We start from the raw sequence: 21,996 nt of genomic DNA, 5'->3' as shown, positions 1-21,996 counted from the left end.
TCATTGATTTTCTCTCCTGCCCGCACAACCACGGGCGGAAGGAGAGAGAGAGTCACAGGAGAACAGGATAGTCACAGCCAGCGGCTGATCGGTTCTGCCTGGCTGGCTGGCGGAAAGCGCCGGGCCTTTGCAGGTGTCTTGAAGCACCTGTGAGAACCCCTGCATGCATGCCCGGGTTGGCACGTCCCCTTCCTCGGGCCTCGTGTTCTCACTGCGGCGTCTGCCCTCCACGTTCTTGGCACGGCCCAACTTGGTCAGGACGAGTTTTCCAGCTAAGTAAAGGGTTGATGTCTCATAGTAGGTCTTTCCAATTTCGGCCTCCCAGTCCTGGCTCATTTCCTCATGTGTTTTTTGCTCTAAGTTGCTTCTGTCTGTCTCACACCCTGTAAGAAATATCTACACGCATCCATAGATACAAACACACATATCAGATATTTATAATTCTGAATTTGTGCATCTGTGACGCGCAGATGCGTATGCACACATGCATACACGTGTATGCTACTTATTGAGCACTGTGTCATTGCTCGTGCTCCCTGACGTTGTTCTCACGCAGCATGGCTCCCACTCTTAGCATGGTGCCTGGCGTAGCGAATGCTCATTAGATATTACGTATCGTACAGCCTGGCGCAGACCCTGGAGTGAGTCGGCCGGCCCTGACTCTGGCCGACAGCGGGCAGGGCCTTACATGGTGCCTCCTTCTCTTCCCTGACAACAGCTCAGATCTCAGAGAGCTGTTGAGCGGGTTGATGAGTTAATAAGGAAATGACACTTTGAAGAGTGCCTGGATGTAGGAACCCGCTCAATCCACGCCAGCCTCTCTTACTATCATCAGCATTGGATTTCAGCCTCATCACGACCTTGTGACAATAGATCTTATTATTCTCATCTGATGAGTGAAGAAATTGAGTCGCAAAGAGCTTGGGTCATTTGTCACCTGCCCTAATAAGGCTGACTCAAAAGGGCAGGCTTGAAACCTCCCGGCTCCCCTGTCTCTGTGCGGTCGGCATCCTGTGAACCTGGCCTGAGGCCCTCCTCCTCCCCCAGGAAGGCTTCCTGGATTTGTCACACGCACCCACAATCACTCTTCCTCATGGTTTATGTGTTTGTCTTATTGTGATGTGAAGGCTCCAAGATGAAGTGAGGTTTCACCAGACATTCTCTCATCCGGCCACTTGAGGGCTCTTTTTGAGGCAACCGAGGCTCTGCCGTGCCTCTTGTATCAGGACACAGTCTGAACCTTGAGGCTTGGAATTTGAGTCCGGGTTCCTTTGGGATCCAGTCCCTGGTCATCTTTGAGCTCATTATGGGCTCCTCTCCGCTGGGTGAGTTACTGTCCCTGACCGGGTTTGAGCCCCCACTGGGAGAGTAACTATCTGTGTGACTTGAACTCTTGGGGCCTCGATTTCCACATCTATGAAATGGGGACAATAATACAGGTCCCAGAGTGTCTACGACACGAGGAAGTCGTCATCCTAGCGTCTTGCACACGTCAGTGCTCAGTAGATGCTGGCCGTTGCTCTGACTGTGGAACAAATCTTAGATTTCTCCGCCCCAGCTCCGCCTGCCTAGACTTCTCTTCCACACCAACCCCGTGGCAAACTCTTACGGCTCCTTCAGAGGCCGGCTCTGGTGTCACTTCTCGGTAGCTTTCCACGTGCCTCTTCCTGGCTTCCCACACAGAAGGATGCAGCTGTGTCCACCCTGTGTGTTAGACTTCAAAGAACCCTTACATATTATCTGCTGTGGCGTTTCCGCGTGCATCTGTGGGATGGAATAAGTATTTTCCCCCGGGCTGGGCGGAGCTAGCCAGGCCTCTTCCCTGAAGACCTTCTCAGAGCCTTTGACGCCAATGCTGACAGGCGTTGTGACCTTCCAAGAGGCAGGTGGAGAGTGCAGCTTTTGCAAACTTTCAGTGGAGCGTTTCATAGGGTTCATGCCCTGGGGAAGGCATTTGGGAAACGCTGATTGGACCCAAGCTCTTAAATCAGTCAGTGGGGAAACTGAGGCCCAGAGAGCGGAGTCTGCACAGCAAGTTGGTAGCCAGGCTGGGAGCAGGACCCTGAAGCCCTGCGTGCGGGGCCCCCGGCTGGTCTTCTCATTTGGACTCCTTGTTCCTCTCTTGCCCGCTCCCACCTCCCCAGGCTACGCTGACCACATGGGGCTCACCCGGTTCCGCCGGCGATTCCAGGCGCTGGACCCTCTGCTCATGAAGAAGCTCATGTTGGCCACCGAGAGGATTGACGAGAGGAAGGTACGTGGAGTGGGGGGCGACGGGGGCTGGAGGCCTTGGATGCTTCTGTTCCTTAGGACATGACCCCAGGGGGCATCTGGACCCGCTGAGATCGGAGAGCCAGGCCTTGGGGACAAAGATGAGGGTGGCGTGAGTTTTGGCCCAGATCCCTGCTCCGGACTGTACCTCCTGCAATGTCACTTAGGACACTACCCATCCCAGAGTGGCCCTTCTGAAACCCTGCATGAGGAAGCGCAGGGAAAGAATCAGATGAGAAGAGTGCAACCCAGTGAGCAGGGCCCTCAGCAAGATGAAGACCGTCCTTTCCAAAGAGAGTTCCCCTCAGCACACAGCACCCTGAGCTAGGCTAGGCAAAGAGGGCTTCACCGTCTGAAATGTCTGGGGAGCGTTTTCTCTACAATGAGACCCTGCATCGTAGAGAATTACAGTGAACACCTCCCCAGGGCTTTTGCACCAGCTGTTCCCTCTGCCTCAGCACTCTATCCTCCAATCTTTGCATGGCCAGTGCCATCCTGCTATTCAGATCTTGGCTCAGACACTACTCTCCATCACATCGTCTTGTTTTAATGTTTGTGTAGCACTTATCCTTGTCTGAAATTACGTAGACCCCCTATGTGTTTTCTGGCTTATAATTTTATGTCAAACAAACGAATGAATGAATACGTATACCTAACCTTGTATTTCTGCCCCTGTGTGTCTCCTTTCTCCAACTCTAGGCTCCTAGGGCTGTAAGCTCATCTTTACTCCTGGTGCCAAACCATCAATAAATGTGTCTATCAGAATGGCCACAAATGATCAATGATTACAGAGATCTTTAGAATTTGCAAAACCCTATTGCGTCCTCAAAACAGCCCTGCACAACAAGAGCTGTTACACGCCTTTTACAAATGAGGAAAGGGAGGCATCTGGGGGTCGATTGACTCCCCTGAGGCCACCCAGGCAGGCATGGGTGGGTTTTGGCCTTGAACCCAAATTTCTTGATTCCAGGGAGGGTAGTTGAAATAATGTGGACTCCAGAGTCTAACAGACCTGTAGATGATTCCCTTCTAGGGACGTGTGAACTTAAGCAAGTTAATTTATCTTTCTGCCTCAGTTTCCTCATCTGGAAAGAGGGAACAACAATAACTCCTACCTCAATGGGGTGTTTGGGGATGAAATGTAATAGTATAGTGGATGTGCTTGACACAGGACCTGGTGCTTAGGAAGGGCTCAGTACGTACGCACTACTGTCATCAGCATCATCAGCATCAACGTCAGCACCAGCATCATCATCGTCTTTCAAGGCCAGACTCTATATTCACAACCGTGTTGAAACCTGACCTCCAGGTGAGAGTGCCCGTGTGTGCCTGAGACATCAGCACTGGAATCCTCAGTGAGTCATGAGGCTAGAGAAGCAAACAGAGTCACAATAGTTAGGTCCTTCTTGAGTCTTCTCTGCAGTAAGGGACACAGCATAGGCCACCTCCTGCAGACGGGGCAGCATCTTCTATGCGGCCCTCCTACCTCACCATGGGGAGGGGGCGTCAGACCCAGCTAGTGTGGTGCTGGGCTCCCCCCTCCCTGGGTGGAAGCCCATTTTGGAAGCCGTGAAACTCTGCCTGGCTTGGTGCCGCCAACCACTCTATACCGATCTTCATTTAGCGTTCCTTAGCATCCTTGGTCCCCCGAAACTTGATCTCTGCTTGGAGCATCTGGAACGGAGCCGCTGTAAGGGTCTTGGACTCCTCTGCAGCTGAAAACAGCACCAAAGTGAGTGGTGGGGGAGTTTTCTGTGGGGAAAACGGGTGTAGCATATGGACGCGTTTCTATTCTGGACGACTCAGCAGTTCTCTGTTGTAGCCAAACCGAAGCCACCTCCGTCCCCACGCTGGAGGCCTCAGAAAATGGAAAATTACAAGGGGAAGAGCCTTGGTTGGGCGTTTTTGCTTCTTATTATTCTTTTTTTTTTATTTGCTCACAAATTTCATTTGCTGCAGCAGAGGATTTTGGTGGCGACAAAAGGAAACGCCATCCTGCCTCTTATGAAAAAGCTGATAAATATTCATTTGCTAGGCAACGTGATATGCCATGAATTATACATGAACACGTGCTCGGGGGGCAAACTGTCAGCCTCTGTGTGCAAAGCAGTTAAGACCTCAGGATTTAATAAGAAAGTGTGACAGCTAGAAAAGGTCAATATTGTCATTAGACACTAGACGGCAGCAGAGGGAATTCATTGTCAGGGTGTAAAATGGGCCACGGTGAGGTCCCCTGTGTGCCTAACATGTGGCGTCTAAACATTGGTTTTTCCTATCAAGACTGTTTCTCAAGACAGTATTCTCCTTTGGTGGTACCTGCTGGATATTTTGTGTTCCCGAAATAAAAATACCGCTATTTTTAGCAACTTTTAGGCTTTTAGCACATGCGCACAAACTCCCATCACAGCATATCATGCACGTTGTGATAAAGGTTACAGGTCGTTGATCTGAAACAGCCACCAAAAGAGAAAGCCCCCCCCCCCCCGTCTGGGGATTACCCCCATTTCACAGCAGAGGCCACTGAGGCTGTCACCACCCAGCTGGGTCGTGGTGGGGCTGGGATGTGAACTCAGGCTCTCAGATCCCTCAAACAGGGCTTTTTACTTTTTATTCTGGTAAAATACACAGAACGTAAAATTTCCCATCTTCACCATTTTTACATGTGCAGATCAGTCGCCTTAGGCACATTCACGTTGTTGTGCAACCATTACCACCACCCCTCTCCAGAACTCTTTTCATGTCGCAAAACTGAAACTCTGTCCCCATTCAACACCGGCTCCCTGTCCCTTCCCCCACCCCCAGCTCCTGGCAGCCACCATTCTGCTGTCTCCTCCATGGATTTGACTCCTCTAGGTCTCTTCATGTAAGTAGAATCATATAGCGTTTGCCCCTTTGTGACTGGCTTATTTCACTTAACATAATGTGCTCAAGGTTCATCCATGTTGTAGCAGGTGTCAGAATCTCCTTCCTTTTTAAGGCTGCATAATATTCCATTGTATGCATATACCTCATTTTGTTTATCCATCCATCCATCAATGGACTTGGGTTGCTTCCAGCTTTTGCCTCTTGTTACAATTTGTCTATTGTTAGTTATAATAATGAATGATGCTGCCATGAACGTGGGTGTATAAATATATTTTCAATGCTCCGCTTTCCATTCTTTTGGGTGTACACCCAGAAGCGGAATGGCAGAATCATACAGTAATTCTATATCTAATTTTTTGAGGAACTGCCAAACGTTTTCCAGAGTGGCTGCACTATTTTACATTCCCACCAACAATGTGCGAAGGTTCTAATTTCTCCACATCCTTGCCAACATTTTTTATTCTCTGGTTTTTTTTTTTTTGATGGTAGCCACCCTGATGGGTGCGAGGCGGCATCTCTTGGTAGTTTTGACTCGCGTTTCCCTGATGATCATGATGTTGAGCAGCTTTAATGCCCACACAGCACTGTTGAATGGAAGCCCTTTGAGGACAGGCAGGGTGTTGGTGAGGTTCTGTACAGGACGTGCCACCCATGATATTAATTTAAAATAATTATTGAATTCACCCAACTTTAACCAAGTGCCTGCTGTGCGTCTGCTGTGCTAGGTGCCAGAGACACAAGAATGGACAGAACATAATCTCATGGGGGGAGAAAGACTAACACAAGCAATTCCCGTACAGAGGGATGGCTTTGGGACCCAGAGAACACCCCTAAAACTTTTGATATTTGCAGCAAGGGTGAGGGTGGGGCAGTCAGGGAAGACACCTCAGAGCAGTGACGATTGAGTTGAGACTGGGGGGACAATTTGGAAGAGGTAAGAGAAAGAGCACAGGCGTTCTCACTCAGGCTACAGCACGCCAGAGACCTGGAGTCACGAGGTCACATGGCTAGTTTAGTATAGCTGATGCCAAGTGCCAAGAAAAGGGGCTGAGGATGTTGGCAGGGGCCGGACCAGGGCTCCTTGTTAGCGGGGACAAAGAGTTGGGTTCTATCAGGCCGTCAGTGATGGTCCATTGAAATGTTATCTTCAGAAACACGGCATAGAAGACCTGACCTTTATTACTTGAACTGGCTTAAGCAAAGTTATGAAGGAAGTCAAGTGCACTCTGCCCATTCTCTGCTCCTCTCTGGAGAGCAGCGTCCTCATGCTGACCTCCAGCTATTCAGGATGCTCCTGTCTCTTCTAGACACCCAGGCACATGCTCAGGTCTCCGGAAGGACACTATCTTCCCCCTTTAATCATCTTGGGTCCATTCCTCTCTCCCAGGTTATCCCATGTAGTTAAGAGTATGCCTTAACCTACAGTGAAACCCACCCAGAGTGACTAATCGTGGCATCTCAGACAGGTCCGTGGAGGAGCTCTTTCAGCTCATCTTGCATATGTCCCAGATTCTGCCCCTTCAGTCTCTCTACTGCTGAGGCTGCTCTCAGCAGTGTGAGGGAACCTTGGGCTCACCTCGCCCTCTTCTCCTCAGAATGTCTACAGTGTAGATTGATTGATTTTAGTCAACAAAATCTGTGTCCCTGGGGACTTGAGCTGAAGAACACAATTAAGGGCTGTCAATTCATCTTCTCAAAGGCAGCCATTCTTGTTGTGTCTCAAACCCTGGTGGACACTCCCAGTTTTCTCTGAATTTTGGCCGAGTCCCTTTCTGCTGGGAAGAAGCCCCTGTAAGCCCATGGCTGGGAGAGGGAGCTGTCCGCTCTCAGGGTGCTGAACGACTATTCGGAGTCTCCCATGGCCTTAGCCCTCTGGAATTTTTTCATTATCATTTTCTTGCTCACCTTGCTGTCCTCCATTTTGAGTCTATTGTTTTAATAATTTTACCTGTTTTCCATTCACTGTTAACAACCCAATTATGCGTGTGTATGTGTGTGTGCACACACGTGCTTATTTGTTTGTTTGTTTATACAGTTTCTGCCCTGTGCTGGGCATTCTGTTTACAGTCTTGAGCATATCAAGATCAATAACAGACGCCTAGTCCCCACCCTTATGGAATGTTTTGATCAGAGTATAAGTGAGAGGTTCAGTGATTAAAAGCATGTGATTTAGAGTCAGACAGACTTGAGTTCAAATCCTGGTTTCTGCTACCCCTCTTTCCATTCGTCCATGCCCCTTGATACCTGATAACTGTATGACCATGGGCAACATGTAATAGGACATAACAAAGTGCCTGGCACATAGTAGGTACCCAACAGATGGCAGCAGTTGGGCCATGGCGTGGGTTTCATGGAGGAAGTGCTGTGTTGGGTCATCATCCAATTTCACAGACACAGATTCTCCATATCGCACCGCTCATTGAGGAGTGAGTTTTGGAAGCATTTCTCAGCCATGGCTCTTTATTATTTCTGGGGTCTCTCACCGCTTGTCTGCCGTGTTTAGCATACTATGGGATGTCAGACCATACGATTTTGGGGTATGTCCTTGTCAAACATTGGAGAGACAACTCTTTGCAAAGTTCTAGGACACAAAGGGGCTCTGTTAGTGGAGGCATGAGCTGGGTTTCTCCCAGGTACATTCAAGGGCTCATCATTTGAGTCTGGAATGGTGGAGGCGAAGGGCGTGTCATCACTTGATAGTGTCGAAAAGGGGCTTATCACCTCAGAACCTGCAACACTTCTTAGTGTTTATTGAAACTCAGCATGTGCCAGGCATGATGTAAGCACTCCATGTGCATTATAATAGCTTCTTGGAAGTCTTTGTCTATTAAGTCCAAGATCTAAGCCGCAGAGGGTTTCTATTGACTGCTTTTTCTTGTTTCCTTGAGTATAGATCGCAATTCCACTTTCTTTGCACGTCTTGTAGTCTTTTTTCGACAACTGGACATTTTAGATAATATGTAACAACATCTCTTGATTCTGATTATTTCCCACTTATTTAATAACTTATCTGGACTGGATTTATGGAGTCTGTCTCCCCCGTGGTGTGCGACTGCTGATCCCTCTGCTCAGTTTTTTATTCTTGTTTTTATTCCAAATTGTGGATTCTCAGGGGTTGCCCCTGTGTCAGCATAGCTTAGTGGTCAGCAGGAGTAGTGATCAAACACATTGGATCTGTGAGACCTGATTCTCATGGAGCCGTGAGTGGGTTGGGAAATGTGTTCAACGTCCAGGCACTTACAGTTGGGCCCCACTTTTTGCTTTCTGTTTGGCTCTTTCACATGTTTTCTGCCTGGGCACATGGCCTTATGTTTAAATAGGGAGATGTGGATAGCTAGGGCCCTCTCCCTCTCTCCTGTGCGTGCGTGTGTCCTTGAGTGTGTGTGAAGTCTTCCAGATTATCAAGACCCACTGTGGCTGTCCCCTGCTAACTTGTATCTCCTTGCTAACTTTCCAGCTAGTCCCTGGTCCTTGGCTTGCCCCAATCAGGATAACAACCTTAAACTAGCTGTGCCATTGACCTTCTCCATTTGTTTGTTTCCAAGATCACTATGGTTTCTGACAGTGATCCTGGGTGTGGGGTTTTTCTGTGCTACACTCTGTATAAGTGAGCTCCTTCTGGCAGCAATGTTGCTGGTTTTCACAGCTTGCCTCACCCTGGTAGCACTGTGGCAGTAACAGAGCTCGGTGGGGACTGGAAGAATCCTAGTCAAGACTGCCATAAACTCCCACTGTTTTTTGCCTAAAGTTCAATAGTTTTTTCCCCTTCTTTCTTTCCTCCTTTCCTCTTTTCTTTCTTTCCTCTTTTCTTTCCTTTCTTTCTTCCCTCCCTCCTTCCTTCCTTCCTTTCTCTTACTGAGGTCACATTGATTTATAACACTATGTAAGTTTCAGGTGTACATCATTATATTTTTGGCTTCTGTATAGACTGCATTGTGCTCAGTACCAAAAGTCTAGTTTTTATCCACCACTCTACATATGTGCCCCTTTACCCCTTTCACCCTCCCCTACCCGCTTCCCCTCTGGTAACCACCAATCTGTTCTCCAGACCTGTGTTTGTTTGTTTGTTTATCTTGCACATATCCATGAAGCCATACGGTAATTGTCTTTTTCCATCTGAATTATTCCGCTCAGCATAATACCTTCAAGGTCCACCCATGTTGTTGCAAATGGCACGATTTCATCTTTTTTATGGCTGAGTAGTATTCCATTTATATATACACCACATCTTCTTTACCCATTCATCCACTGATGGGTACTTGGGTTGCTTCTAAGTCTTGGCTATTGTGAATAACGCTGCAATGAACATAGGTGTGCATGTATCTTTTGAATTAGCATTTTTGTGTTCTTTGGATAAATATCCAGAGGTGGAATAGCTGGATCACATGGTAGTTCTATTTTTAATTTTTTGAGGAATCACCATACTGTTTTCTGTAGTGGCTGCACCAGTTTGCATTCCCACCAGCAGTGTATGAGGGTTCCTTTTTCTCCACATCCTCTCAATACTTTTCTTGAATAAGTGCTTCTCAATTTGTTGTAGCCCACGTTCAGTTTCCAGAGTATTAAATTTGTTGCTTTTGAAATTTTTTTCCACTTTCATCATTTTTTTTCTTGGGGAGGGGATTTATCAAGTTCCTTGTTCCACCATCTAAAAGTCTCACTCCTACACGCTACTTTTGTGACCTCATTCAATCCCCAATATGCCCTTGTAGGATAGGCAGGATTACCCCATATTCTAGAATATGAGGATCAGAGAGGAAGAGTGGCTTGCTCAGGGTCACACAGCTGGTGAGTGGTGGAGCCGGACTGGATCTAAGCATCAGAGGGCTGAGGACAAGCTCAAGAATCTGATTCCTTAAGACTTGTTTCCTCCTCCATCACTTCTTAGCATGTGACCTTTGACAAGTCATTTCATCACACTGGACCTCACTTTCCTTCTCAGTAACATAGGCATAAAATAGTACTTTTTGCAGAGGCTTGAAAATAAAATGAGTTATGGGTAAAGTACTGAGATGCTCAGACTCAAAAACACAAGAGAAAATTGTTTCCTTGGAGCAAAGTGGCCAACATTTTACTCAGGGTCCCATGCTGAGTAGGGAGAGGCATCAATTATCCAGACAATTCAGACGGAATAGCTGATTCCATAAAGACGTGGGACAAGGACAACGTTTCTCATAGTCACCTGGATTCTTGCCCTGTCTTCCATCAACCAGCTGTGGGACAATGAATACATTATGTAGAAGCAAATTAAGTCACATATTTGACCTAAGCAAGTGACAATTTTATGTAGTTCGATCTAAGAGTAATATTGACGATGATAATGGTAATGGTAGTTAAGTGCAAAGTCACTTACAAAGTCTTTTTCACAGATTCTCAATTAACTGCCTGACACCTGTATGGTCTGGGTAGGGCATAGAATCACCATTTTGCAGGTGAAGAAAATGAGGGTCAGAAGTCTAGTTCAATGCCCGTAGCCACTCACTCACTCTATCCTTTGGACCTCAGCTTTCTGATCTGCAAAATGAGGTCAACAGAACAGAATGTCTCTGTTAGGACTAGTGTTCTTGGCTACACAGACATTTAAAGGCTTTAAGAAAACAAGGAGATGGAAACGAAGTCTCGGATATTGTGGGGGTTCGATGTGTGTTTTGGCCACGTTCAGAATGTATCTGAGAAATGGAATGGTCTGTGTTTGGTACCACCTCTACTAGGCTAGCGGTAGGAGTCACTCCAGGACATTAGGACTAGCTCATAATGTTTGTTCGGTCATTACGGTATGCCAGGTCCTATGTGAAGCACTTCACAAGCACAAACACAGAATCTTCTGAAATAGGTGCTGTTATCTCGCCTCATTTTTCCGAAGAGGAGCCTGCAGCTCCATGCAAAATGCTTGTCCAAGGTTGCAGAGTTCATGAGTGGTAAAACCAGGATCTCAACCCGTAGGCATCTAACTCCACATCCTGAATTTTCCCCCCAAACCTCGACTCTGGGTGTTAACTCCTAGGTAGACTTAGGAAAATTTCTTAGGCTGTAGGTTTCACTTATTTTTCATCCATCTATCTTATTTTCAGCCAATTTTTATTTTGTTTCCCTCTTGTTCAGAGAGAAAAGATGTTGTATTTTGGATATATTGGTTTTGTGCATTCTGCTGCCTGCAGCTCCCTGGGAACACTTTTGGCTAAAATGTAATAAGCAAAACCATTGAATCTTTGGAGGGTGTTGTGGAATGTTCTTCCAAGAGGCCAGAGGAGGAGACTTCCTCCCACATTACAGTCTTGGACTAGACTTTTAATAAGCTTTTTTTCTTCTTCTTTTTTTGTATCTTAGGAAGTTTTCTGTGATACTGATGACCCATGGAATTGAAACTCATCTACGAAATTACTCCAATCTCAATACCTTTTGCTTCTTCAGTGTTGCAATTACTTTTCTGACAGTTTATTCTGAAAATAGACTTTGTGATTTTCAGTGAATGGAAGGTCCACGAGGGGTGGTGTGGAGGTGGAAGGAGAGGAATTGGCAGTCACAAAGGAACTGGGCGACCTGCATTTATCTGAGGGTACAAGTCTCTGGCAGGGTTGTTTTAGAGCTGAGCTGCAGGGCGATATGAAAAGAGGAAAATTCCATTAAATGGCTGATGGTTTGGCCAGTGCTGCATCCAGGAGTCTCTCTGAGTGAATCTGTTTCTTCTGCATGGAGCTGCCTTTCTCCTCTCTACCCTTTACCCCCATTGGATGTCTCTTGTTCGGGTAGTCATTTATTTAGTCATTCTATTTATTGAGCTCCTACTGTATGCACAAAATAGTACCAGGTGCAGCAGAGGAAATAAGAGATGAGTTAAACACAGGCTCTTGCTTCATCATCTAGGTCAGGCACACAAGGTTAATGGCCATGTCATTTATTCAGCAAATATTTGAGAGAGGGAGCTAGTCGCTGGCAAGTACAATGAGAGAAGGACAGAGTACTGGGGAAGCTGTCCCAGAGGACTTTAGTGACACACTGGGTGAATTGCCTCATGCCCTAGGGTCCTCTGGAGCCATCCTGGGCGTGGGAAGCAGTTCAAGGTATCGATGTTGCGATGTGGCCCAGCAGACCTTGATTCGAACCGGGCTCTGCCCATGTGCAACTTATAACCTTGGAACAATGTCTTCACTTATTTTTTTTTAATTGTGGTAAATATATATAACATAAAATTTACCATTTTAACCATTTTTAAGTATGCAATTAAGTGGTATTAAGCACATTCACGTTGTTGTGCAACCATCACCGCCATTCATCTCCAGAACTCTTTTCATCTTGCAAAATTGAAACTCTGCCCCCAATAGACACTAACTGCCCCTTCCCTTCCCCTCAGCTCCTGGCCACCACCATTCTGCTTTCTTCTCTATGAATCTGACTCCTTTAGGGACCTCATAAAAGTGGAATCATACAGTATTGTTCCTTTCGTACCTGGCTTATTGCACTTAACATGGTGTCCGCAAGGCTCATCCACGTCATAGCACGTGTCAGAATTTCCCTCCCTTTTAAAGCTGATTAATGTGTCATGCATATATACACCACGTTTTGTTTATCCACTCATCAGTTGAATGGTTGGGTTGCTTCCACCTTCTGGCTGTTGTGAATAGTGCTGCGATGAACGTGGCTGTGCAAACATCTGTTCAAGCCCCTACTTTCACTTCTTTTGGGTTTATACCCAGGAGTGGAATTGCAGGATCATATGGTAGTTGTATGTTTAATTTTTTTAGGGACCGCTATCCTGTTTTCCAGAGCAGACACATCCTTCATTTAGTTTTGTATCTTTGGTTTTCTCTTTTATAAAATGGGCGTGGTAGTATGGTTGCTATGAGGGTTAAATAAGGTGGCGTCTCTGAAGGTCCCAGCAAGTGGATGGCACACATTAGGTGCTCAATATATGCTCATCTTCTGCACTCACCTGGGTGAGCCAGGGCTCTGTTATCCAAAGCTCACAGACACATGGGATTGTCCTCTCTCGTGATGCACCAGCCATCCAGCCAACCTGACCTTCCTCTTTGAGAATCTCCCACCTTTAATCTCTCTTCTCCTCTGACTTTTCTCTTCTTCCCAGGCTGTGGAGGAGCTCTTGCAGACCCTGGATCTGGAGAAGAAGGCAGTGGCCGTGGGGCACAGCCAAGTATGTAGTGCACTTTTTCCCTTTTTTTTCTTTTGGTGAGGAAGATTGGCCCCGAGTTAACACCTGTGCCCATCTTCCTCTATTTTATGTGGGATCCCACCACAGCATGACTTGATGAGCGGTGTGTAGGTCCATGTCTGGGATCGGAACCAGCAAACCCCGGGCTGCTGAAGTGAAGTGCACGAACGTAACCACTACACCACCGGGGCGGCCCCCATGTAGTGCTTCTTTCTTAGGCTGTTCTGCCCACCACATCAGGGACCCAGATGAGACCCGATTTGTGTCCTACCTCAGTGTCTGTTACCTCTGAGAATCTCCTTATCATGAAACTGAAATCAGGGATAATGATTTTCTGCCCCGTGTATCTTAACAAGGTCATGAAGATAAAATGTTACAATGTGGGAGGAAATAACATCGGGAAATATCATTTTTTAGAGGCCCCCTCCCAGGACCTCAGTGTTCTGGAAGAGTTAACCTTCTGGACCTCAGTAGGACTTTCTGAGCCTCAGAAAGAGCTGCCATAAAACCTGAGAAGAAACGCTCGTCCTCTCGCAGAGCCTTGTAACTTTTACTTTGCAACCAACTGTAACGCAACTGCGGGCCTAGCTGATTTGCGGCAGTGAGCGTAAAGAAAGGGCTTGGGAAGAAAATACAGGACTTTAGAGTTGAAAGAAATAGCTTTTTCCGAACTGGTGTTGAGCCAAAAGCTCTTCCAAAAATGTTTAAACATTTAGAGAAGAGTTCCACAGAGCCCTCATATGCTCACATTTAAAGTTTTCAAGAGGGAAAATACAGTTTTTAGGGCTTGCCAAACTATTTGACCATGGGATGCCCACCCTTTTGCTTTTGTGGAAGATGCTTTACTGTCTCCCAGAACGAGTGTTCCATAGGTTAGAGTTTGGGAAGTGGGGTACAGAGATTGTAAACTCAAGGACCAGATGGTGGACAGGGGAGAAGGGACAAAGTTTAGAAATACAAACTGGAGAGAGAATAGATCAAAGGAAAAACAGCTTCATCCATCTCCCCACTTAATTATATAGTGATTAACGTCAACCAATAAACCTTTGTTGATTGCCTTCCACCTCCGGGTGCTGTGAAAGGTGCTGGGGAAGGGCTCTGGTCTCCGGAAGCCCACTGTGGTGGCATTATTGTCCATGAGTACCTCTTGGAACCCCAAGGAGCCTGCCCCATCACACTTCCATCTCTGGAGGGCTCACAACCATTTACACTCATCGCTGCCCCATAGACACACTGGGCTCTCCCTGCAGACTTCTCGGTCCTGCTGAAGCATATGGTTGAAGCTGTTTGCCTGCTGGGGTTTCAACCTGATTTATCCCGCTGGGAGTTGTCAGCAACTGGACCTTTGCAGACCTTTCCAGTAGAGAGAATAAACCTGTCGGTTACTGGGCTCCCACCAGGAGCCAGGGCTACACTAGGCAACTTCATACATTGGTTCTCTTTCTCCCCTCACAATCTCCTGGGAGATAATTAGTATATTCCTTCTCTACAGATGAGGAAGCTGTGCCTCTGGGAAGTAAGCCCCCTTTCAAGGTCTTATAGGTAGCTAGGTACAGGTACAGCTCCTGTGAAAACCGGTATCAATCAAAACCGGTATTCAATACACTGTGGGTTCTATTATTTATTAATGGAAACATATGATACGTTCTTTACGCATGGGTTGTTATGATCCAGAATCAGAGAAATTATTCTTCGGCTCCAAGAGCTTCATCCTTCTAGACTAGCGGTTCTCAAAGTAGGGTCCCTGGACCAGCAGCGTCTGCATCCCTGGAGAGCTTGCTAGAAAGATAAACTCTCAGGCACCACCCCAGACCTGGTGAATCTGACATTCTGGGGGAGGGACCCAGCAGTCTGGGCTGTAACAAGCCCTTAGGGGATTCCAGAGCACGCTCAAGTTTGAGAACCACTGGTCTACATAATTACTCAGTTAGTTCATGAATGCAAAAGTCAGTGCTTATGATCCCAGGAGCTATTGTCCCAGGAGCTATTGGAGAGCAAGGAAGAAAACGGAGGAAGACGAGAAATCGCTAGGCACAGTTTCGCAGTGGCAGGCCGAGAAGTCTATGAGCACAAAGATCCCAATAGTAAAACAGTGTTTTCATTGAGTAATACTTGGTGTTCACTAAGAAACCGGTAAGAGCAAATTAAGGTCAATGTATCCTTTTGGAAGCCAGGCTAGACTGAGATCTCTAAGGGCAAATGCAACATGTATATATCGCAGGATTTAACCCTTAATAGGTGGGAAGGTTACAAAGTAGAGAAGAGAAAAGGCTGCCCTGGTCCACACCCAGGCTCCACCACTTCCTAACTGAGTGCATCCTGAGCGAGTGATTTAGCCTCTCTGAACCTCAGTTTTCTCATCTGTAAAATGGGGCCGCTGCTTTCTACCTCCCACATTGGCCGTGGGAATCAGTAACTTGCCATTTAACCGAGGTTGGCTGTCATTACTTGTCGAAAACATTTGTCAGTGGGGCAAGATGCTTATCAAATCTGATAACATTTTAGTGTCTAAAGAATTGAACTCCTTTAATCTGGAAAATTACTAAGAGGAGAGAGCTAATTCCTCAGCAGGACCAGATATAGGAGCTGTCACTGTATCAGAGTTTTAAACCTTGGCCTTCGGCATTTTTTAGCGGAAAAAGAGCTTGCATAGCAGAGGGCCCCGTAGATTCCTGAAAGATGGGGGTTTCGGGATGTTACACTCTGCTTGGGTTCGATAAGCAGCTGGACCCATGAAAAGCGACTAATTTAGATTTTCCTTTGTGATTCTCAGCCCCTGGTGCCTTATCTAGGCCTGTGCCGAGGGCCGCGACATTTACGAAAAAAGTGGGATTCCACACACGGTCGGCCTTCTGATCAGCAATACGCTCTTAAAAGGGGGAAAAAAAAAAGCAGGATAAGACTCCGCAGAGGCGATGACTTATTCCAGTTCTGTGTATGGTCGTTTCCAATTATCTTTTTAATGAAAGCTTCATACTTAATCAATAGCGGTTTGGGCAGCCCCCACCGCCTTTTGTAATGTATGAACTAGCGCTGTCATCACTTTGATCATTGATTTTTTTTTTTCATGGCAGCTTTTGGGACTCACCAGCTTGTGAAATTAATATAGTCATTATTGAGGCCATCTGATAGGTAATGAGTCAATCGTGTCATTATTTCAATGAGGCTAATTGTCTTGGTGGCCCTGGCTCATAGGAAGTGTTCTGTAAAGCGATGGAGGGTTACGAAACAGAATTAGCACCGATTGGGTGTGCTAATTTTCATTTTCCCATCGAGAAAGGGTGTACTGTGGGACCAGTGCAGTGGTCTCCATTACAGAAAATCGGTTTAGGGGCATGGAGAATAGACCTTTTGTCTCACCTAGAATCAAATTGCAATTCAACCGCAAACTTCATGCATCTGTATCATAATGAACCAGGAAATGAAGCCACATGTTGACACAGAGAATGGGGGCAGGACATGAACTCACGGTTTTGGGTTCAAGTCTTAGGTTTGTCAATCCCCAGCCATATGAACTGGAGTCACTTACACAGCCTCCCAGCGCCAATGGATTCCCCAGAGGGTTGTCTGGAGTTTTAAAGTGAGACACAGGAGGAAGAGCTTTGAAAAATTCAGCTGGCATACAAATGTCAATTACCTTTGGTGATAATTACAGTCTTGTCTGGAGTCAGGTAGAAGGAGATAAATCCTGGTATTGCCATTTGCTAGTGGAGGATTGTGGGAAATGCCTTTTTTTAGCCTTGGTTTATCCTGCTGTAAAATGGGGGCATCTTAATAGCGGCCACAGAGGATTGTGCATGTAAAGGGCTTTAGCTGTGTATCAGGTGGTTAGTTCAGATCCAAAACGCAGTAAGGGCTCCGTAAAATGTTGGCCATTAATCGATAACGTCAGCGATTCCTTGATAACATCACTGATTAAGATGGAGCTACCCAGTGCCTCCAGAGAGATTCAGCGTCTTTGGGGTTATAAGCCACATCTGGCAAAGAGACTCCCAGGGTTGTTTACAGGAATAAGCAGCATAAAGTCTTCTGAAAAGCGTCGCTTCTCCTATCACTGACTCGGATCCCACGGCTAGAGCATCTTTCCTTTGCCTCTGGGGAGGCGGGAACAACACAGCTCCCTGACCACGTTGGCGGGAGGAGGCCAGGCCCCAAAGCTTCACGGGCTCTTGGAAAACCCTCCTGTCTGCCCTGCAGTCTGTTCGAAGGCAGCCCTGCGGGGTGCCCGAGGAGGCATTGATCACTCTGCTGCAGAGGCCTCATCCATTATTGACGAGCCAAGGCCTGGAAATTGTGGACCTCAAGCTGTTTTCTGCTAGATGCCTGAGCCCCTTCTGTGGGTGGCACGAGCCTGGCCCCATCCTCTCCTGACTGAGGAGGGCTGCCCTCACCTCCCCCACATTCTCTGCCTCTCCTTATAAGGCAAGACCCAGTATTTCTGGGGCACAGCTTCCCTCAGATGGCGGGTGACACATATCAAAGAGAATGCACATCCCAGGCCTGACACAAAAGCCCACTGGCTCATACTTTCCTGGTGTGAGGCCTCGGAATCTGCATTGACGACACCCCCCCCCCCCCCCCAGGTGATTCTAGTACACAGAGCAGTTTCGACAGGTCTGTCCTAGCAGTGGTTCTCAAAGGAATGTGTGTGGATCCCCTGGGGATCGTGTTGAAATGCTGGCTCTGATCCGGCAGGTCTGGGGTAGGGTCCCAGCTTCTGCATCTCTGGGTGGCCACGATGCTGCTGGCGTGTGGACCACACCATGCATATCCAGGGGCTGGAAGAAGGGAGGGAGGAGCAGTCAGAGACAAGATGCTTTGATAATTCAGACCCTCGGTTAAGGGCATCTCCTAACAAAGATTTCAGGCGGATACAAGAAAACTAGGGTCTGAGTGGCAACCGCCTCCCACTTCAGACAGTCTGATGCGGCGGCGAAGTCACCTGCAGCCTTCTCTCTTTCCAGGTCTTCCTCAAGGCGGGCGTGGTCTCCAGGCTTGAGAAACAGCGAGAGAAGATGCTGATTCATAGCATCGTTTTTTTCCAGGCGACTTGCAAGGGCTTTCTGTCTCGCCAGGAATTCAAGAAGCTGAAGGTATGGAGGCTGGCCTGCCTCGTGAGCCCGGCAGAGGAGTGAGATCCTGGGAAAGCAGCTCTCTTGCTGGTCCAGGGGCTGGAATCCTGCGCTTCTCACTCTCGTGCGTGAATCTGCTGCGGGATAATGTTAACGCGCAGATTCTGATCTGATGGATCCAGGGCGGGCACGGGAGTTTGCGTGTGTCCCATGACGGTGCCAGTGATGCTGGTCCACAAGCCACTCTGAGCGGTGAGACTCAAGTGATGCTTTGCAAGATGCTGTGATTGTTTCCAGGACGTTGACAGCAAGTTACCAATGATGTTGGCCTCGATCTAGATATCCAGGAGCTTGTCCAAGCCCTCCTGGGTCGGTTCATGGTTTCAACCTGTCCCATCTCTGGAAAACTTGGCTTTCAGGGGTCAGCAGATGGGGGATGGTCAGGACCCGGCCACAGAGGCCTTTGGGACTAAAGGGCAAGCTTAGCGTCTACAGTTGTGACCCATCCTGGGCCACCATCCTCGGAGCTCTCTGGAGACTGAATTTCCTCTCTGTAGCCTGAAAATGGAGAGAAGGCAGTGCAGGTTTGGAGACAAGCAAGACCTGTGCTCGAATCCCACCCCCACTGCTTAGAAGCTGGGCGAAGGGGAAATGAGATAAAGGGCACTTAGTACGCAATGTGGCACATAGTAACTGCTCAATAAATACTCAGTACTATTACCTTAGTATTGTCACTGTTAATTAGTACTACTAGCCTGAAGTCCCATTACATGGGCCTCCAGCTTATGTGAATTTGTAAAGTCAAGTACATGTGCTTGGCAAAGCAGAAAAAAGCAAGAGCCTGGATAATTCAAGTATTGTGGGCAATCCCACTGGCCCTGCCCTCGAGGACCTTATGCCCTTGGAGTAGAGGGTAATTATGAGCCTGGGCTCTGTCTGCAGCTGGACTGCGTGGGCTCAAATCCCAACTCTGCCGCTGAGAACCTGTGTGACACTAGGCACGTGACTTTAACCTCTCTGTGCCTCAGTTTCCCCATTGGTAAAATGGAGATAATAATAACAACCCCCTTCACGGGTTGTCGTGAGGATTGAGCTAAAGTGGGTGAGATGCTCGGGGCAGTTCCTGGCCCGTGGGAAGCACCACACCAGCTGTACAAGTATTGGCCATTGTAACGGTGATGACGGGAAAGGATCTTCTGGCGCGTAAGTCAGCAAGAGTCTCACCTACAAAAGAATGAATTAGGTCAGCGGCTCCCCAAGTGTGGTCCCCGGACCAGCAGCCTTCGCATCAACTGGGGACTTGTTAGTAGCGCAAATTCTCGGGCCCCGCCCCGGCCTTGCTGAATCGGACCCTCAGGGGGTGGAGCCCGGCCCTCTGTGTTTTAACAAGTCTCCAGGTAATTCTGATGCACACAAGTGTGAGAAGCACGGAATTCCTGTTTAAACACACTTAAAATGATATCTATCCTTAAATATCAACTCACAACGCAATCATGGCCATCGATTCTTGTGGGCAATTTCAGGGATTTTCAAAGATAGATTTTGCCTGGCACAGTGACTTTTGAATGTAATCCCTCTATAAGATGTGACCCTCTTGCGTAATATTTTACACTCCTTGTCCTGTTATTATTATTAGGTCATGCGAGATTCAATTGTGGCTTAATTCCTGATCCTGAGAACCTGACTCCATGAAAGGAAGCTTTTTTTTTTAAAGTTACCCAGTCCCTTCCACTAGGATATAAACCCATTTCCCCCATCCTTTTGGCCACTGTCTGCCTCCTGTCTTTCCTTTCTCTTCACCTGGGTTGGGAAGGACCCCTCAAATCTCCACTCTCCTTCCCCTGCAGATTCACCGACTGGCCGCACAACGCATCCAGAAGAACATGGCTGTGTTCCTGGCGGTCAAGGACTGGCCGTGGTGGAAGCTGCTGGGTTCCCTGAGGCCCCGGCTGAGTACCGCCATCGGGGATGAGCAGCTCCATGCCAAGGAGGTCAGTCCATGTGGCAGGCAGGGTGCTGCGTGCTTCTCCCTCCCTCCGATCCCATCTTAGCCCTTGCGTCCACACCCAGTGCCCCCACCCCGGAAAATTCTTGATCTGAGAATGCTCTGCCCAGCAGCTCTCGCTGCCATTTCTAAATATCTCTTCTCCCCTGAACACAGACCACCCACCATCCCGTGCCCAGCTCCCTTCTAGGCTCATGGGGGCTGGTCGGATGCAGCACGACCCCCCAGGGAACATGATCACTTACTGCTCATCCCATGAGACCCCCTGGTGGACCCTTTGAGTCCTTTATCCTCTTACCTCTCAGAGAACTCTCCCCTGACTGTCCCTTCCACCCCGTTTCCATCCACCTTTGATAGGTAACCGTTTTGACTGATTTCTGGTTTATCCCGCCTGTTGTTTCTCTTTGCAAAATACAGCAAATACACACACTCTTCGTTCCCTTCTTTCTTACACAAAAGCTAGCATACTGTATTTATTCTTCTGCCATTTGCATTTTTCACTTAAAAGTATATTTAGAGAATCATGCCATGTCCCTTCTTTTGGGGATTTTCTCTTAAAATTTTTTTTATTGAAATATATTTGACATTTAAGGTTGCATAAATTAAGGAATACAACATGTTAATTTGATACATTTGTATATTGTAATATGATTGCCATTTTTTTAGAAATCTGCCTTGTTCTCTTTTCACGGCTGCATAGTACTCCTTTGTGTGTGCGTTCCAGAGTTCCGATTGCCAGCCTGCTGTGCATGGGGGTTTAAGTTGCCCCTAGTGGTGGTGGCATAAGCATCGTGCTGAGCCACTGGCAGTAAAGTGATATTCAGGGAGGATGCAGGGCTGAGCCACCACCTCACCCAGGCGTGCCCGGTCTCAGGTTAAGAAATGGGTCCATTTCGAGAACCCGCATTCGGCCCCTAGACCGGGCTGATGTGAACCAGGCTTGCATGAGCAGAGATGTTGGTGTTTGGAAATGGTGAAAGAAAAGGTCCCTTGTAGGCACTTGGTGTCTGGGCATCCTCACAGACAGGCTGGCCGAATCACCCACTCTGTTCCCTGGCCACTCTTAACACCTGTGGTCCCGAAAGACTTCTATTAAAGTGTTTGTTTTTGTAGGAGGAGCTTACAATGCTGAGAAAGAAGCTAGAAAGATCGGAGAAGTCTCGGAATGAACTCCGGCAGAGCACAGACCTGCTGGAGAGCAAGGTAGCCGCGTCCCTCCTGTGGGGGTCCCCGTGCAGGGTGAGGTCTGTTCACAGGGAAGATGACAATGAGCCTGGTGTTGCGCTCAGCGCTTTACAAGCCTTCTCAAAACAACCCTGTGAGGTGCATGCTCTTATTGTCCCCATTTTGCAACGGAGGAGAATGAGGCCCGGAACGTTAGATATCTTCCCGAGGCCACACGACCAGCAAGCGGAGAGCTGAGATTCACACCCATGTCATCCATCTCTGAAGGGAAGAATTTCTTAAATAAATCACAAAAGCACAAATCACAGGGGAAAAATAAATGTGACTATTTTAAAGTCATCAGCTTCTGTTAACAAAGTGTAAGATGAAGACACACCACAGACTCGTAGACAAAATTTGCAACACATGTAACTGGCAAAGGCATCCAGAAT

At 47.6% G+C, this 21,996-nt stretch overlaps 1 protein-coding gene across 2 annotated transcripts in view; it reads left to right on the top strand.

Moving 5' to 3' along the window:
• Positions 1 to 21,996, top strand: part of MYO18B (myosin XVIIIB) — a 250,529-nt gene that overhangs the window by 92,651 nt on the left and 135,882 nt on the right. For both annotated transcript variants that reach the window (XR_011441307.1, XM_070275312.1), the window contains exons 21-25: positions 2,145 to 2,254; positions 13,220 to 13,285; positions 18,268 to 18,396; positions 20,223 to 20,366; positions 21,494 to 21,583. Coding sequence is in view for 1 of the 2 variants with exons in the window: in XM_070275312.1 (XP_070131413.1) it covers positions 2,145 to 2,254; positions 13,220 to 13,285; positions 18,268 to 18,396; positions 20,223 to 20,366; positions 21,494 to 21,583 (539 nt within the window). In the remaining variant the exon portion in view is untranslated. The remainder of the gene's footprint in view (positions 1 to 2,144; positions 2,255 to 13,219; positions 13,286 to 18,267; positions 18,397 to 20,222; positions 20,367 to 21,493; positions 21,584 to 21,996) is intronic.

The sequence above is a fragment of the Equus caballus genome, chromosome 8, assembly GCF_041296265.1.
Source record: "Equus caballus isolate H_3958 breed thoroughbred chromosome 8, TB-T2T, whole genome shotgun sequence".
In the NCBI taxonomy this organism is placed as follows: domain Eukaryota; kingdom Metazoa; phylum Chordata; class Mammalia; order Perissodactyla; family Equidae; genus Equus; species Equus caballus.
The sequence above is the reverse complement of the archived record's forward strand: the minus strand, read 5'-3'. Positions and strand labels throughout refer to the sequence as shown.